The 18,179-nt window shown below is 53.2% G+C and overlaps 1 protein-coding gene across 1 annotated transcript in view; it reads right to left on the bottom strand.

The window, feature by feature from the left end:
* CPAMD8 (C3 and PZP like alpha-2-macroglobulin domain containing 8) overlaps positions 1 to 18,179 on the bottom strand; it is a 70,168-nt gene that overhangs the window by 47,118 nt on the left and 4,871 nt on the right. The window contains exons 3-13 of the mRNA XM_032867571.1: positions 17,206 to 17,228; positions 15,157 to 15,322; positions 15,023 to 15,075; positions 14,727 to 14,744; positions 14,247 to 14,301; positions 12,297 to 12,410; positions 10,886 to 10,970; positions 9,577 to 9,685; positions 7,115 to 7,342; positions 4,208 to 4,378; positions 1,160 to 1,288 (exon numbers count right to left, since the gene is read on the bottom strand). Of these exons, the coding sequence (XP_032723462.1) occupies positions 1,160 to 1,288; positions 4,208 to 4,378; positions 7,115 to 7,342; positions 9,577 to 9,685; positions 10,886 to 10,970; positions 12,297 to 12,410; positions 14,247 to 14,301; positions 14,727 to 14,744; positions 15,023 to 15,075; positions 15,157 to 15,322; positions 17,206 to 17,228 (1,151 nt within the window). The remainder of the gene's footprint in view (positions 1 to 1,159; positions 1,289 to 4,207; positions 4,379 to 7,114; positions 7,343 to 9,576; positions 9,686 to 10,885; positions 10,971 to 12,296; positions 12,411 to 14,246; positions 14,302 to 14,726; positions 14,745 to 15,022; positions 15,076 to 15,156; positions 15,323 to 17,205; positions 17,229 to 18,179) is intronic.

Here is an 18,179-nt window from a genome sequence, read left to right on the forward strand (position 1 = left end):
ATTACAGTATATTATTACAGTGGTTCTGTTTTATCATGAATTATTGTTGGTAATCACCTCACTGTGCCTGATTTGTAAGTCAATCTGTGTCGTAGGCATGTATGTATAGGAAAGAACGTACAGCTAGGGTTTGGTACTACTCGCCGTATCGGGCAGCCACTGGGAATGTAGGGAGGTATCCCCACGGATAAGAGGGGGATGACTGTCTATGTCGGATGGAAAACACCTGTTCTGAGTTGCTGCCTGGGCATCTGATGGCCTGACCAGCTGCTCACACGCTGAGTCTGGACATTCAGATGAGGACCTGAGCTTGGGATTCTGGCCCCATCATTTTCCCCTCAAATAACCAACTTAGCACTGATGCCCAAAATGTTAGTGACCTCCTCCTCAGCCACCTATGAGTCACAGGTGCTTTGCTGCCCTGCTGTCGTCTCCTGCTCTCTTCGAACCTGGGGCAAAGGCCTACCCTTCCCCCACCCGCCAGGCTCACTGCGCACCCACCCACCCCACTCTTCGATCTGTATATAAATCTCATGACCTGACTTCCTATGTGCGTGTGTATCAAAACTGTGCCTCCAACCCAAATACAACCCCAAGGGGTTTCACTTCTCCCAACATGATATGACATTCTGGAAAATGCAGAAAGATAAAGACAGTGAAAAGACGGGTGGTTGCCGGGGGCTGGTGGGGAGGGAGGGATAAACGAACAGGTGGGGGGAGGGGGGAACCCAGAGGATTTTCAGTGCACTGAGTCCATTCTGTATGATTCTATAATGCTGGATGCGTGTCATTCTACATTTGTCCAAACCCATGGAACCTGCAATGCCAGGAGAGGTCCCTAACGCGCCCTGCAGACTGCCGTGAATACAGCAGACGCATGGACACTGGCTCATTGACCGTAACAGGCGTGCCACCCTGTAAGGCAAGCTGCTAATCTTCAGGGACAGCACCTCAAGGGCCAGGTTTATCACAGTAAACCCCGGGCCACAGCCTAAGTGTTCACCATAATAAAATGACAGGCAGGCGTTCATCCCGAGGAATTCCGCCCTTGCTGGAGGGAGGCGGGGCTGCGGCATCAGTCCCAGCATCACGCTCACTGCTTCCCACCTTCCCGCCGAGGGGGGGCAGGGTTGGGGGAGGACACCCCCGCAAGCCTTACCTGCAGGGGGCGCGAAGGCGGCTGCAGCTGCAGGTAGCACTGGCTGGGGGAGTACCAACTGCTGAGAGACAGGTAGCTGGGCAGGTAGTGGGCCCCCACGGGCTTTCCATGGAGTGCCGTCACCTTGGTCTGAAGAAACAAGTACTTGGTCAAGACCTGGGGGCTTGGTGGAGGAAGGGGGTCTTGGGGAATGCCTCTGCCTGCCCTGGCCTGCAGCAAGACCCTCTCACATTCCCATTTGCCTTTGGGGACCCCTCTCCCCCGTCCTCAGAGACTGGGGTCCAATGTGCCTTAACGTGCTATTTCTCTGCTCCACGAAGCAAGTGACCAAGACTGGTCCCAGGGTGTTGGGGTGGGGAGAGGGCGCTCAGGCAGACGCAGGTCACTCGTGAGGCCACCAAGAGCTAATTCTATCACGGGCATATTAGGAAGCCCTCCCCATCCCCTACCCGCTCTCTGGCTTGCTGGTAGCCCTGGTGGCTTCTCAGAGGGGATAAAGGGCCTGGGAAGAGACCACAGAGAAGGTGGACAGAAGGAGCAGCCGTGTGGGACAGCAGACCTGGGGCTCTGGACCCTGACGCTCCCTGAGCTCAAGCCCTTCCCCTACACACACAGCCCCCACACCCCCACCCCCCCCACCCCCCAAACCCCCCCCCACCCCCCACCCCGGCTAAGCCCTGCGGGGGGCGGTTACACGGCAGCTCTTGTTCCCGTGGGCTTTGAGCCTGTTCCCGTCACGTGCTGCTGAAAGACTAGAAGGCAACACAGGGAGAGGACAGAGGTGCAGATTGAAGATTTCTCTGGGATCAGGAATAAAGAAGTTGGCCCACTTTGTCCCCAGTTTCCAGGAGGTAGACTTTAAAGGCCCCAGGGTCTCCCAACTGATGAGAGCATCTCTGTTACTCACGGTGTGTCCTCGTGACACGTGCTACCGAGCTGACTCAGGACAGGGACAAGGGGCTGGGGCTCTGAGATTCTCACTACCAGCCAGACCTCCCAGGAGGGAGCTCCGGCTAGAACCGGAATTGAGTGGCAGAGCCAATGACTCACACCTGTATCGCGCCTCTGTTACAGAACCTGATGGACACCTGGGCTCTGGCTGACACTTCTCTGTAGCTACTGTCACGTATCACAAGCTGGGAGGGTAGTGTGTCCCAGGGACTCCAAAGTGACAACAGAAGAAGCTTCAAATAGGGGACCCTCCCAGCTCTCGCCCTCTGCCTTGCTCTCTTTGTTTTTCAGTGGGGGGCGGGGGGCTGCGTTTTCTTAAAGGTTTTACTTATTTATTTGACAGAGCAGAAGCAGGGGGAGTGGGAGGAGAAGCAGGCTCCCCACTGAGCAGGGAGCCTGACACAGGGCTTGATCTGGGATCATGACCTGGGCCAAAGGCAGACGCTTAACCCACTGAGCCACCCAGGGGCCCCTGCCTCACTCTCTTTGGTCCTAATCTGTCACTTCACTGTAATAAAACTGTGATTGCCAAAGACACAAATCTCCAGTGAAAAAATAAGTCTCGGGGATCGCATGTCCAGCGTGGTGACCATAGTTAACAATATCGTACTGTATATTTAGAAAGTTGCAAAGAGTAGATCTCCAAATTTCTCACACGGAGAAAAGAAAGTGTATAACGATGTGTGACATGGGCTGTTGAGCACACCTACCGTGGTGACTGTTTCATGACAGGAGGGAATATGGACGGACTCACGGCGTCCACCCGAAACCAACATACAGGGATGTGTCAGTTACACTCAGTTAAAAAATAATTAGCGGTGCCTGGGTGGCGCTGTCAGTTAAGCGTCCGAATTGATTTTGGCTCAGGTAGTGAGCTCAAGGTCCTGGGATCGAGCCCCGCATCAGCTTGTTCCTCTCCCTCTGCCCCTCCCCTCCGCTCATGCTCTCTCTCTAAAATAAATCAATACATCTTTTAAAAAACAAAGAAAGTAAAAATCATTAACATTTACCATTTGTTTTCCTTTTAAAAGAATTAAAGACCTTTTCCTAAGCAGTATTTAATAACATTAACAGAATACCTTTTTATTAAAGTGACATTTTGGGGAAAAGCTAATTTTTAGAACTGTATCTATGAGACAGAAAATTACTCAGCTAATTCTGGTATTTGTAGTATTTTGGGGCTTTGCTGCAACTTAATTGCTAGGGGACTAATGCAAACAAAGGGATGTCTTTTGACCACTGAACAAAAAAAGGTGTAATTGTAGTAACGAATTTGTAGCCCATTGGAGAGCTGTAGCCTAGAGACCCCTGAGTTTGCAACTTGGATGCTTAAAAGTCTGTAAGGACATGCCGCCCCACAGAGGATGTAGTCACCCCAAGTGTCCTCGGCTCCCACCTACACATTTACTCTAGGCTGCCTCCCACCCCTTCCCTGCCACCCAGAGCCCGTGGTGCCGCCACAGAGCCAGGGCGGGGGGTACTGGGACACCATCTTCTAGCACTCCTGCTCCTCCCTCCCCGACAATGGGACCTCCTGTCCTGCCCATTCTACCTTCACAGCTCCAGGCTTGGTGGCCTCTCTGTCATTGCGTCCTGTCTGGCCACCCATGCTTCTCCCGGGTACCCTCCCATGATGGTTACCGGAGCAACCACTGGGTATCCAAAGTCAGATCACTCTGTCCCCCTGATGCTGCCTTCTGAGTAAATCCCAAGTATCCCGGTGAGGTCAGGGCACCCTGCCAGCTCCCTCCTCCTCCGAAACTTCCCAAAGGACTCAGCCTGGCCTCTGGCTTCTGCATGCTGTCCCACCCTCCCAGGAGCAGCCTGGATGACCCTCCCCAAGGTCAAGAGTCCACAGGCTGAGATCCAGCCACCTTCAGCATGACAGAGCCAGAAGCACTCACCTGTCCTTGACCTCCCATCTTGCCCTGGGATGGGCTGGTTATCTATCCTCCAGACTCCCCATCAAAGGCTGTAAACTCCCTCAGGGCAACAGTAGGTCACAGGTCCACCAAGCTGGTGCCCAAGCATGGACTGGGGAACCCACCAAGGCTGTGTCTCATGGCTGACTGACACAGGTCCAAGCAACTCACCCACCTCCAGCCACACGTGTTGCGCTGACATGGGGATGAAGGGGATTTCGAACCCCACCAGACCTCCCCGGGACACAGATTCGACGGTGTAGATGTTGTCCTTCGGTGTCAGCTCTGCTCTGATTCGGACCGTCACCCCCTCGGCTGGGCTGCCATCCGGGTAGGACAGCTCCACCTGGAAGGGTCACCAAAGATTCAACACCGTCAGGGCAGCTCCGCTCCCCAAACTGATCTAACACCCATCAGAATCCCAGCTAACTTCCCCCGAGAAGTCAAGCTGACGCTAAAAGTCACAGGGAATTGCAAGGGTCCCCAGATAACCAAAATAATCAAGAAAAAGAGGAACAAAGGAGAACTCACATGTCCCAATTTTCTTCTTTTTTTCCTGAGACTTTATTTATTTGAGAGAGAAATCACAAGTAGGCAGAGAAGCAGGCAGAGAAGGAGGGGGAAGCAGGCTCTTTGCTGAGCACAGAGCCCAATGAAGGGCTCTATCCCAGGACCCTGAGACCATGACCTGAGCCGAAGGCAGAGGTTTTACCCACTGAGCCACCCAGGCGCCCCCTTTTTTTATAACTGTGTTTTTTTATTTCTTATTTTTTAAGATTGTATTTATTTATTTGACAGAGAGATAGATCACAACTAGGCAGAGTGGCAGGCAGAGAGAGAGAGAGAAGCAAGCTGTCCACCGAGCAGGGAGCCTGATATGGGGCTTGATCCCAGGACCCTGGGATCATGATCTGAGCTGAAGGCAGTCACTTAACCAACTGAGCCACCCAGGAGCCCCTGTGTCCCAATTTTCAAAACTCACTAGGAAGCTACAATAATCAAGACAACATGGTATTGGCATAGAAGAGACATAGCGATCGATGGGACAGAACCGAGATTCCAGACACAAACCCACACATCCATGGTAAATTGGTTTTCAACAGGGGTGCCAAGACCATCCAATGGGGAAAGAACAGTTTCCTCAACAAATAGGGCTGGGACGACTGGAAACCCACACGTGAAAGAATGAAAATGAACCCCTACCTCACACCATCTACAAAAGTTAAAAACAGATCATAGACCTAACGTTAAGATCTAGAACTCTGAAACACCTAGAGATGGGTGGGTGGGGTGGGAGGACCGTCACAACCTTGGACTTGGTAAATGAGTCACAAGGTAGAAGCCACCACGTGCTGGCCACTACCCGGGTCCGCGTGGTGAAGTCGACCTCCTGGGCCACGTGGTGTGGAATTAAATGAAGACCACCTGACAGAGAATGGGTAAAGGCTATTTACTCGGAGCCTGCTGCAGGAAGAGAGTCACAGCCAACACCACTGTGTTTGGCTGAGGCTGAAAAGCAGGTGAAGTGGGAAAGCCTTAGAGCAAGAAAGAGGGATGGCTTCAGGTGTGTCCCAGTTGGAGGCTACTGGTGTGGAGAAGCTATAGACGGCTAACTAGAAGCAGGGTATCCCAGGCACTCGGTGAGGGGAGCATCCGGGGACTCAGTATCCATCCGGGGAGTGGATTTATTTCTGCGCTCTGAATTCTAGCCCACTGGTCTCTGTGTTCAAATCACAGTGTAGGAATCACCACGTGCTGGCCATTGGCCTGGGGCCACGCCGGGGTAGGAACAGCACGGGCAATGCTACGAACGTTCCCTGTGATGCTCAGACCTCATTCAGACAGGCAGTAAAGGCAGTCAGAACAAGGGCTTCAAAAGACAGGGATGGTGGGGCGCCTTGGGGGCTCAGTGGATTGGGCGCCTGGGGGGCTCAGTGGATTAAGGGTCTGCCTTTGGCTCAGGTCATGATACTGGGTCTCTGGGATCGAGCCCCACATCGGGCTCTCCGCTCAGCGGGAAGCCTGCTTTTCCCTCTCCCTAGGCTCCTCCCCTCTGCACATGTGCGTGCTCTCTCTCTCTCAAATAAATAAAACCTTTAAAGAAAAAAAGACAGGAATGGTGTGAAAGAAATATAGTCCATGGGCCCTAAAGGTCCCTAGGTTAGTCCCTCGCCTGGCTAGATACTTGGTGGCAGAGTGACAGGGGCTTCTGCCTGCATGGTCCCCACTTACAGCTCTGGTCTTTAATGCCGATGGTGGAGGATCTCCCGGCTGTACGTGAAATGCTCCCTTCATTGATCTGACAGCCCAAGCCCTTTCTTCATGCATATTCTGACCCTGCTCTTTGGGCTTTAGCTTCTTTACAAGCCGGGACCCTCAAAGCCAGGGGCACACAGGTGTGTCTCTGTGTGCGGACAGGAGGGACTGGGATCCGGGCACAGAGAGGAAGGAGGTCTCAGAACAGAGCGGGAGTAGTAGGACACGGCATGAGGACACACCAGAAGGATCCTGTGAGTGGCCCACAGAGGGCAAGAGGGGCCAGGGATGCAGGTGGTGGGCAAGGCTGAGGTCAGGGGGGCCACCAGCTTCCCTCTGGGGTGACACTGGGCACCACTGGCCTTGCCGCCGCAGGACACAAATGACCAGTGCAACGATTAGGATAAGGATCTTGGGTTTCTGGTCACCTACAACCTAACGGTGTCTAAGACCGGCATGGTGGGTGGGTAGGAGATGGGAGCTTATTCAAAATGTCACTTTCTCCCCAGGGATCTGAGTCAGTCGTCTCGGGGGCAGAAGATCTGCTTTGCGCGGGGGGCATTCCTTTGGACGCTAGTTCAAATGTCTACTGCCCCTCACCCTGGGGTACCGGCTCTTGCCACACTCTGCAATACAGCCCTCGGACACCAAGGGCCAAGGTGACACAGTGTAATTAAAGGACCCCATCTTCGGCAGCGTCCCCACTGCGGACCCACAGCGTATCCACAGAGGCTTCACGGTGGTCCTTGAGTGGAGCTGGGGGGCAGGCAGGGCAGAGCCCGTGCCCTCCGATGGCCCCCCGCCGGGCGCCGTCCCCAGCGCTTACCTTCCCCACGTAGGACAGGCCCGGCTTGAACTGCTTCCTGGTGTCCTTGGAGTAGCGGACGTCCACCAGCTGCCTCTGGACGGGGGTGGAGGCATCAAACGCCACCTGCTGGCTCCCATCCACACTGGTCACCGTGGCCCAGATGCTGACGGTGCCCCGGAAGTGTTCGGGGACATCGGCAAGGATCATGTCCTTCACACAGATGTCAAAGTCCTGGGAGCCGTGGATCTGGAGGCAGAAGCGCACGCAATGTGCTCACTCGGGGTTGGAATGGCTTCGAGGCACGAGTCTCACAACCCCATCTGAAGCGCAGGACGCGCCAGCTGCGGGAGGGCTGGGGGGACACGCGGGGACATGGCCAACTTGTGTCGTGGGTGACTGCATCCCTTGCTGGAGATGCAGCATGTCCCGGGGACTAAGATGTTGGCCCTCAGCAGACAGCAGGGCATGGATTTGAACCGTCACCCTCCCCCCTTTGGTGCACTCACTCCACTCCCACTCCTAGGGCACAGAACGCCCCCATTTGACTCCTATCTCAGGACCCAGCCGGGGGGCCTGGCAAACAAGCCCCTTCCAGAAACAGCTTCGGAGACCACTACTCAATAAGCCAGAGAATCAAGGCAAGGGCTGCCCCCAGCGGAAGGGATGACAGGGTCCAGGGCTGGAGGCCACAGAGGCAGAGGACCTCCAGGCTCTATAGATACAGGACTGTGAAGTCATGCAGCCGCTTGGGAAAACAGTCCGGGAATTTCTCAAATGGCTAAACTCAGTTACCCCTAAACAGACCATGGCAGGACCATATAGAAAAATGGCCAACCCATGATCAATGAGCCTCAAAGGAAGTCTGACCCCAAGGTCTAGCAGCTAGTAGGAAGACAGCCCCATAACAACCAAACCCAAATGGCTAGAACTGGATTAATAACAGACAGTTTCTCTGATTTTCATCCCTACTTCTTTTTCTTTTCTTTTTAAGTCTTCATTATGCCCAACGTGGGGTTCCAACTCACAAGCCCAAAATCAAGAGTCATTTATTCTACTGACTGAGCCAGCCAGGCACCACTTTTTATTTTATTTTATTAAAGATTTATTTATTTATTTCAGAAAGACAGAGAGAGAGCATGCGCACATTAGCAGGAAGGGCAGAGGGAGAGAGAGAGAGCCTCTCAAGCAGACTCTGGGCTGAGTGCAGAGCCCGATGCGGGGCTTGATCCCACGACCACAAGAGTCAGATGCCCAACCGACTGTGCCACCCAGGTGCCCCTAGGCACCCTTTAAGAAAAAAAAATTTTAAGTAAACTCTACCTCCAAGGTGGGGCTCAAACCCATGACTTCAAGATCAAGAATCGCACGCTCTACCTACTGAGCCAACCAGGTGTCCCATTTTGCCCTTACGCCCCAGAACCGACTGAGAAAACCAAACATGCATCCCTAACCAATCTTACGGAATGCTTCCCTTCTAGGTGCCAACAAGCCTCCGGCGGGGACACACCTGAAGCCTTCCCTCTATCTCACAATAAAGCTTCGAGTCTGCCAACTGGGGGTGATGGTGGCTGACTCCCTTTGCTACAGCGAGCTCCGAATAAATACCCTTTGCTCATTCTTATGCGGGCAGTCTATTTAATTCCACACCACACAACCCAGGAATGCCACATCCAAGAGAAATGAACACGTCTGGCCTCACACAAACCTGTAGGCGAAATGTTCAGAGCAGCAGTGTCTAGAATGCCCAAAAAGTGGGAGAAACTCAAATATCCATCAACGGGTAAACGGAAAAACCAAATGTGGTCCGTCCATACAATGGACTATTATTTGGCTGTAAAAAAGGAACCAAGCTTGGACACCTGCTATGAGGGGGATGAGCTTTGAGACATCGTGCCGGGCGAAAGAAGCTGGACACGAAAGACCGTATAGCATACAATTCTGTGTATACAGAACATCTAAACCGGGCACATTCATAGAGACAGAGAGCAGATCGATCAGTGGTCGCCCGGGGCTGGGGATGGTAATAGACAGATTACAAAAGGACGTGAGGGATTTGGAGAGGATGGTGGAAATACCCAAACTCTGGCCTGTGATGGCTGTGGCATAACCTGAACATACTAAAACCCCCGAATCCTACGTTCTATGTGTGTATTTGAATTGCACGGTCCGTGAATTGTATCTTAATAAAACTATTTCTTCAAAAAACTTTGCACATACTATCCAGGGTGGACATACATCAACCTATTAATACTGGTTTTGTCTGTCAGAGAAGAAATCACCTTTGTTTCTTCTTTTTTTTTTTTAATATTTTCTAAAATTTCCATGATCAGCCTGCAGGAATTTTATCACTGGGAAAATCCTCACCGTAGAAACGGCTTTAGAAAGTAAAATAAAGTAAATGATCACGGAGTTGAACCCAAGGGCAGGCCTGGCAGGAAGGGATCCATTGAAAGAGCAGCATGGAAGTCCCCACTCCTCACCTTTGTGGTTCTGAGGACGGGGCGCCCCACCTCCTGGCTGTAGTACCCCACGCCATTTACAGTCATATTGATCGTTAAGGTCCCCGAGACGGGTTTTCCAAAGGTATACCTGGAACAAAACAAAGGGGGTTAATTTCACAGGGGAGCAGCAGGGAAGGGGAGGGGCCAAGCCCCCTTGGGATATGACCAGCTGATCTAAGGATTCTTCCCTCATCCTACATTCTGAGCTTATAGCCCTTCCCACAGCGCAGAGTCAGCGCAGAGAGACCAGCAATTCTCTGCACCGGGACTTGTATTTGACAGAAAAAGAGACCAAGGGTCAGAGAGGAACTCTGAACCCAAGAGCGGGAGGGTATGTGAGACTACCACTGGGCCTGCTACTTGTTGAAGCAGGACAGTAGAGGATCGAACAACTGTGGGCATCACGGAAGCCTGGCCTAAGTGCTCTGGTGAATTCAACTTTGAATCAGGGATCATACTGCTTGGTTTCATCACCCAGAGAATGGAAATAAAATTATCCCCTCAGAGGTGCCAGTAAGACTTAAATGTATGTTTGTCAAGCCTTAGGCAGAGGGGACACCTGCTTACAGGGGCCCAGGACTAAGACGGTAGATAACAGTGAATAAAAAAATAACACCAGCTGTTTTGATAATATTTTCTAGGCTATAGAAAAGGTGTGTGGGTTTTTTTTTTTTTTTTAATTTGAGCATAGTTGACAACATCCTTGGATTTTAAAACACACGTGGCAGGGGCACCTGGATGGCTCGGTCATAGAGTGGGGCACTCTTGATCTCAGCCCCACATTAGGGGTACAGATTACTTAAAAGAAGAAACAAACAAACAAACAAAAAAGAACCCACACATCTGGAGGAGCAGAGGGCAAGCAAACGGCCTCAACCACATGCTCCAGGTGAGAGAGCTGAGCGGGAACACAGGCCTTGGAGCACTCTCCCTGGGGGACCCCAGAAAGGGACAGTGTCTCTGGACACCTTCTGGTCAACGCTCACTTTGGAGCTGGTGATAAGCCTGGTCATGAGACAGGCAACCCCTTCAAGAAATCCCTTGCGGGTCACCCCATTCCCTGTGGGTGCTGTTTTGCAAGGAAGAGGGCGACACAGGAAGGGGAGGGAGACGGGTGTCCCCCCAGGGGGAAAACAATGTGGGAAGAGGGGGATACCCCACCAAGGGGACGAGTCTGAGGGAGGAGGGGCAGGCCCATGGGGGAGGGCGTGCCCCAGGAGGGCGTGTCCCGGGGAGGGGCGTGTCTGCAAGGGGAGGGGCTCGCCCATGCTGACCACCTCTTTCTCACCTGGCCCGCACAGTGCCCTTCTCGCAAGCGTCCAGGTCCCGGATATACTGGGGCGGGTCAATAAGGAGCTCAAATTTCGGCAGCACTGGAAGGAGAGAGCGAAGAGAAGGGAGAGGCAACTTCCACCGCTGGGGTGGCCTCAGAAGGTCCTGGCGCTGTGGGAGGGGTACCAGCAAAGCCGCAGCCCAGGGCCACCCGGAGGCAACACCACAGGAATCCACACCCCCACCCTTCGTTGATGGTGGGCAGCTTTCTGGGGATTTTGCTGGCCCACTGTTATTTCCTATTTTGGGGGGAAGCACACTCTTTTTCTCCCCAGAGGCCCAAATTTCATCACTTTTAGGCCACGCGCTCTGCGTGCAGTGCTCGGCCCTGGGAGCGTCCAGCCATCTGGTCATGCTGGGCAGCTTGGGAAGGAGGGATGGACACCGACACCCAGAAGCTGCACGGAGGAAACGCGAAGAAGCTGGTCCTTCGAGTTTGCAACACAAGGCCATAAATGCCCTTCCTTTTACTTCCAGAGTTTGCACTAGGCTTGTCGCTTGCAACCAACATCCCTGTGCTCTACAGCCTTTCCTCTTCTGGTCGTTTGTTCCCCAGCTCCTGTTACTTGAGCTGTTTCCTAAATGCCTCTCAACTTCTCAGCTCCCCCATCTGTGCACAGGGTTGGGATGAGGTTGAAAGAAATGGACTTAAAAAGGAAGGGAAGGGGTGCCTGGGTGGCTCTGTCAGTTAAGTGTCTGCCTTCGGCTCAGGTCGTGATCCTGAGATCCTAGGATCGAGCCCTGCATTGGGCTCCCTGCTCAGCAGGAAGCCTGCTTCTCCCTCTCCCTCTCCCTGCTGCTCTCCTCCTTACGCACACTCTCTGTCAAATAAATAAATAAAATCTTTAAAAAAAAACAATAAAAATAATAAAAAGGGAATTCTGACCCAGGCTATGACCCGGATGAACCTGGAGGACATCATCCTGAGTGAAATACACCAGACGCAAAAGGACAAACACTGTACAGTCCCACTTCCACGAAGCACCTGGCTGAGTCAGAGTCCTAGAAACAGGAAGTAGGACGGCAGGCTGGCCCAGGGCTGGGGAGGGGGCAGGGAGTTGGAGTTCAGTGAGGACTGAGTTTCAGTCTAGGAAGATGCAAAAATTCTGGAAATGGACGATGGTGATGTCTGCCCAACAACCCAAAAGCCCTTAATGCCGCACAACTGTAGACTTACAAATAGCGAAGCCGGCCAATTTTGTTATGAGTATTTTATGACAATCCTCATAAAAGAGAAACAATGAAGTGCCCAGCGCTCTGCACTGAGCCCCAGCGAATGGGGCTGCCACCGTCCTCTCCCATCATCAGTGTCGTCACCGGGTCTGTGGTCTCGCCCAGAGGTGAACCCCTAAGAGTCTCTGGCTTACCATACTTCTGAACTTCAAAGGACTTGTTGTACACGTGGCCTTGCATTTCGACAAAAATGAACCATTCTCCCAGCACCGGCTGGTCAGACAGGGGGAAGGTCATGTTGGCCACACCTGTGTGCAGAGAGACGCCCGGTCATCCTGGGGCAAGAGCGTGTGCAGAGAGCCAGCCAGGCCTGATCATACTCCATGGCTGCGGGCTGCCCTGTGCATCCCAGGACACTGAGCCCACACCCACTCGATGCCACTAGCTCCTCCCCCCAAGTCATGGCAACCCCAAATATTCCCATATAATGCTGGGACCTGGGGGCAGAACGCTTCCCACCTCCCCCACCACCACCAGGTGGTAACGGCTGCCCAAATCCAGCACAGATTCTGAACAGGCTTCAAGACAAAACACCAGTCTCCTTGCAGTTGGGCACCAGGAAATGCCACCAGCCTCAGGCAGAGAGAGGAGGAAGGCTTGGCTTTGGGTCCATTCATCAGAACCCCCGCAGGAGCTGTTTTCCTGCTGGGAGGAGAGTTGGGGATCTGTCACTCCCGAGTGGGACTTGCTGTGCCTGTCCCCAACAGGGACATCGTGCAAGCAGCTCAGCAGGACTCCATAGAATACCCAGAGACTACAACAGTCCCCACTGCTTCTCTCCGTCACTAAAGAATTGGAAAACATGCCGGCCAACCGTCTCTTCCCTCACATATTCGGAGCCTTTGATGGTCAGAGGAGGTTTGCGGGGGGGCTGTCGCCAACATACATTTCCTATGGGGCCTCATTAGCCTGTGGCTAACATTACCAGACACCACCCACCCCCAGCCCGGGAGCAAAATCGCACCAGTTGAGAACCCCTGGTCCACACATATTCCAAGTTTTTTAAATGGGAGGCTGCTCGTTCCCTTCCTCTGTGTTCTGGAGATCAAGTCCATACACCTCCCTGGAGCCTGAGAGGCCCTCGGGTCTCACTGTTGCTTCTCGTATCAGCATTCCTGACATGTCGGGCCTCCTTCCTGAGCCCAGCCTCACTCTCCCTGCCATCCACTGGGCCTCCTGTATGCTGGGCCTCTCTCTGGAACACGTTCCCTGGCCCCTCACTTGGCCCGGCTAACGTCTGCTCCTTCTCCACTTCGTTGCTGGAAAGGCCTTTTCCTCCAGGCAGCCTTCTAGGATTGCCTCTGCTGTCCCAGGCTGGGCAAGAACTCCATTTTGCCCGCTCTGAGTCTGTACTTCTCCTTCCTAGCTCTCATCATAACAGATGTTATCATGTGGTTTAAAGTCTGTTTCCCACACTGGGTGGAAAGTTCCCCCTTTGTCAGCATCTACTTCAGTGCCCAGGAGATACGAGTTACTGAGAGGGAGGGAAAGGGGCCGATGGGGAGGGTGGAGAAGGGGAAAGCAGGCTGAGTGCCTGGCGAGAACGTGGAATGGATCGCCAAGAGAGTCGGAGTACTGTCCTTGGCTCCACCGGAGGCCCTGCAGCCCAGGACTCAGAACTCCGGGAAGGACAGTCACGCACGCAAGCCCTGTCCCTGCTTGTCAGCCCTCCCTGAGCATCTCAGAACCAGAAAGAGGGCTCAAGGCCAGGCCAGGGGACCCGGAAGTGTGACATCGCACAAACCCGCATGATCCACCTGCCTCCTAGTGGCCCTGAACTCACAGAGGCACTCGGGGTCCAGGAGCCCCCAAGGGGGTGATGGGGTAGAAGATCTTCAGTGGGAGGAAGATGAGGGGGGTGCGGGCAAACAAGACCCGATGTTCCCCAAAAGGCCTCCAGTTATACGCAGGAGCCTCAGCCGGATGCTGGGACAAGAGAACCCTGGGTGGGGTGCGATGCTGTAGGGAAGGTGTGCATCCGGAGCACATTCTAGTCTCCTGGAAGCTTTACTGCATTTGCCACCCAAAGGTGCAGCCCCCAGAACTACAGAAGGAGAAAGGGGAGGGGCTGGGAAGAGGCTTACCACAGCAGAATGGCTCCAGGTGTCTCCACTCCATCATCCTCGAGCCCCTGGGGTCCTGTGGGGGACGAACCCCCATAGTTAACTCAGGCCAGCCAGTGTATGCCTGGCACATGTGTGCACGCTCTGAGCCCTCTCTCTACAGTGGGACAAGCGTGGAGGGCACGCCCCCCCCCCAGATGAGTACACGGGAGCAAATGAGAGCTGGGGCACAGAAGGGACTGGTCTGAGGACATAGGGATAAAAGGGGCCAGATCTGCTCCTCCTTTAGGGAGCTGTGTGCAAATCTACAGAGACAGACAGACATGCACTTAGCCTGTCCCAGGGTAATGCACCCAGTCCCAGGGCCTGGGATGCACCCAGTCCAAGCCTCGTGAGGGGCTGGGACAGGCACAGGTTACCTCAGCAGCAGATGGTGGGGGCAGACCGAGAGCAGGCAAACGGGCCCCCGAGTCAGAGCAGAGGGGGTTACAGGCCACTTACCAGAATGTAGGCTTCCAGCTGCAACACAGACAGACAGGCAGTGAGCGCGGACCCTGCGGGTCCCCAGCCCTGCGAACACACGCCACCGGCCCACCAGTGCTCTAGCCTCCCTCTGTCCCACAGACCTCCCCCTGGCTCCCCAGGGGACTCAGAGCCACAGGCCAAAACCCAGACCAGAGGTCGAAACTGGAAGGAATGAGATCAGCAGGAGACGGGGTGGGGGAGTTAAGACCAGTTGGTGGTAGTACCCCAGGCTAGGTGTGTTCCAGGCCCAGGGTTTGAGAAGCCGATCTCACCTTCTGGCTGACAGGCCTCAGGTTCGGGGTGACAGTGAAGATGCTTATGAGCACTGGAAGGGAAGGAGACAACGTGCAGCAGCTCAGGCCACGGCTGGCCCTCCCCTCCCTCCACTCCCACGCGAGCCACCCACCTCGGTGTCGCGGCTTGTACACCGGCTTGTCGGTCTGGATGAACACGGAGGCGCCCCGGCTGTCCACCGTCACGGAGGTCTGGTTGTGGAAGAGGGGGTGCTCCTCCGCCCGCCCGCTGCGGCCCCACACCTGCAGGAGGGCTTGGCCCCGGAGGCCCGTGGGCACCTGCAGGCAGACCACAGAGCTTTGCGAGCAACAGAGTGTTTCTCAACGTTGGCACTGATGGACACTTAGGACCAGACCATTCTTTGCGGTGGGGGCTCCCCGTCATTGCATTGTGCTGAGCGGCATTCCTGGCCTCTGCCCACCAGATGCCGGTAGCCCCCCCGCCAATGTCTCCAGCCACTGCCAGTGTTCCTGAGGGGCGAGAATCCCCCCTTACCCAAGCTGAGAACTGCTCATCAGGAGCTATTCTAAGAGTTAAGGATCCCAAGACCTTTCTTGGAGTCCCAGCCCCCTCTCCTAGAATTATACAGCCCTTCCTGGGTCTGGTCTGCAAATCCATGGCAATGATCCCGGAAAGAGTGCTTCCGACGTGCAGCCGCCAGGGATCAGGCGTAATCTTAACCCCTGTCCAGCGCGGCCCTGCTTTCTGATTCTCAAGCAAGCCGACCAGCTCAAAGGTCAGCTCTAGAGGAGTTACCAAGGGCTTCCCAACTACAGACAGCTCTCTCCTGGTCATGGGTCCTGTCCTGAGCACTGTGGGGTGCTGAGCACCCATGAGGTGCCCTCCCCAGTTGTGACAACCAAACAGGTCTTCAGACACTGCCCGATGTCCTAGGGCTGCGGTCGGGGGAGAAGGCAAACCTCTCCACTAGGTGAGAGCTGCTGCCTTAGAGAAAAGGTTCTCCCATCATCGATAAGGCAGGAAAGCCTCTCTCCCACAGCTCTCAGGCACTAGGGACACCCTGCAGGGGAGAGGAACCGCTTCTGGGACTTTGTACGGATCACTGGGGGAGGACATGCTGTCATTCAGGATGACTCTCTGTGTCGCCCATTCATTCCAGGACTCCTTGGAGTGTCTGAGAAAAGTTAAAGAACAGCTAACTGAGAAAATGCCTACAATTTCAGGGCTGGTGAGCCCCTGGAAATCCAAGGACTCCAGTTTAAAAACCCAAATCAGAGAATTGCCTATGATGTGGTTTGGTTCATAAAATAATTTTAAAGTAGTAATATTCAATGCCGGTGAAGCTGTGGGAAATTGTGTCTCTACCATGTCACAGGTGGTGCTGTGAAGGGGCACTGCTGTGTCTTCAAAGACAAAGCAGGACCAAGGAGGAGGCTTGGTTCCTAACCTGGTCAATCTTCTTTTGGGGTTCTTTTTGGGGTTCAGTCTAAGGTAAGCATTCAGAATGCTAAGACATCTTTGGGGCACCTGGATGGCTCAGTCGGTGAAGCTCAGTCATGACCTCTGGCTCAGGTCATGATCCTGGAGTCCCAAGATCAAGCCCCACAACAGGCTCTCCCTCTTCCCCCCACCACCCCCACTCAGGCATGCACGCACTCTCACTCTCTCAAATAGATAAATAAAATCTTCAACAAAAAAGAATGCTAAGTCATCTTTATGCACAGAGATGCTAGTGATGTTTGGATTATGTTATCAAAACCCTGAAAACAATCTTTAAAAAAATCTAAGCATGTACGAGGTGGAAAGGGTTAGTAAACTAGTTCATAAAAGAGACGAAATGGGCTGTGGTTAACAATAGAAGGCAAATAACAATTATAGAGATTTGAACACATGGAAGTATATTTACACAGTGTGCTAAGAGAAAATGGCAGGAAGCACAAAGGGGTCTACCATCTAATTGCAACTTGAAAGAAATGTCTTTACGTGGATGAGGATTTATGGGGAAACAGGAGAGAGTGAAAAGTATGGGGAGATGGGATTACAAGTAAGTCTTCTCCTTTTCTCAATTTTTTCTTCGTTATTCACTGTTGACATCACTGTTAATGATTTTTCTCACCACACATGAAACTTCTCTTATTCCATTCCAAATCAATTATTGCCAAGGTAGGGTTCATGAAGATGTTAAAAATTCAAAGCTTACCTTCAGTTTGATTGTCCCTTTATCTAAAAAATAAAAATTAAATGAAAACAGTTAAATTGGGAGCTGAGTTTGCCTGCCTCCCTGAGCTGCAGCCTTATAACTGGGGCCTTCTCAACCTAGAGGGATTGTCTGTGGACAAACACACATACTGGATCATGCTGATCTGGCCTGGGCTGGGCTGGGATTGGGAAAAGTGAGAGATTTCCTCCAAGCTGGTGAGAGCCTGAAGGCCAGAGGGGATAGACGAAGCCAAGCTACTCAGGGGAAAGTTGGCCAGCCTGCGCACTTAATTCCCTTCATTCCTGGCCCCAAACCCAAGGTAGGCTGTGAAGGGAGCAAAGAGAAAATTCCAGGGGAGTGGAACAAGAAGGGGGTAAAGAGAAAGAAGAGGAGATTGAGGTCCCCAGTGGACCTCCCTCCACTAATCTATCTGCTTTCCCATCACCTCTCTTGACCCAAGCTGAATCATTTACCATAGTAACACCTCTCTGGCTTTCCAGCCTCTAAGACTTGATTTAGCATCTACTGTTTTTGCCTCCCAGTATCCGTTCCCCATTTTTTACTGGCAAAACCCCAAATTCCTCAGGAAAGTCACCTGCCCAGATCCCATTTCGGGAGGTTTGGTGTGGCTCCCCCCATCTCTCTTCTGCTCTATGCAAATCTACATAGGCCCTCCCCCACCCAAGTGATTGGTTCGGATCTGAGCACATGACCCAAAGTGGGCCAATCAACATAGGCCTCCCCTGGTCAGAGGGGTTGGGTCAGGATTGAGCACATGACCCAAGTTAGGCCAGTCAGAGGATGCTGGGACATTTCTCATTGGTCTGGAGAACCTGTCACTCTATCAGCTTGCGGGAGACACAGTCCCATTCAGCAGTGGCGCTGGGAATCGACAGCCAGTGATGCCAGTGGACTTTCCTAGTTATGACAGCCCATAAACACTATTGCTGAAGCCAACCTGATGTGGGTTTTGG

Source organism: Lontra canadensis, unplaced genomic scaffold (genome assembly GCF_010015895.1).
Source record: "Lontra canadensis isolate GAN:19392208 unplaced genomic scaffold, GSC_riverotter_1.0 scaffold35, whole genome shotgun sequence".
Classification (NCBI taxonomy): domain Eukaryota; kingdom Metazoa; phylum Chordata; class Mammalia; order Carnivora; family Mustelidae; genus Lontra; species Lontra canadensis.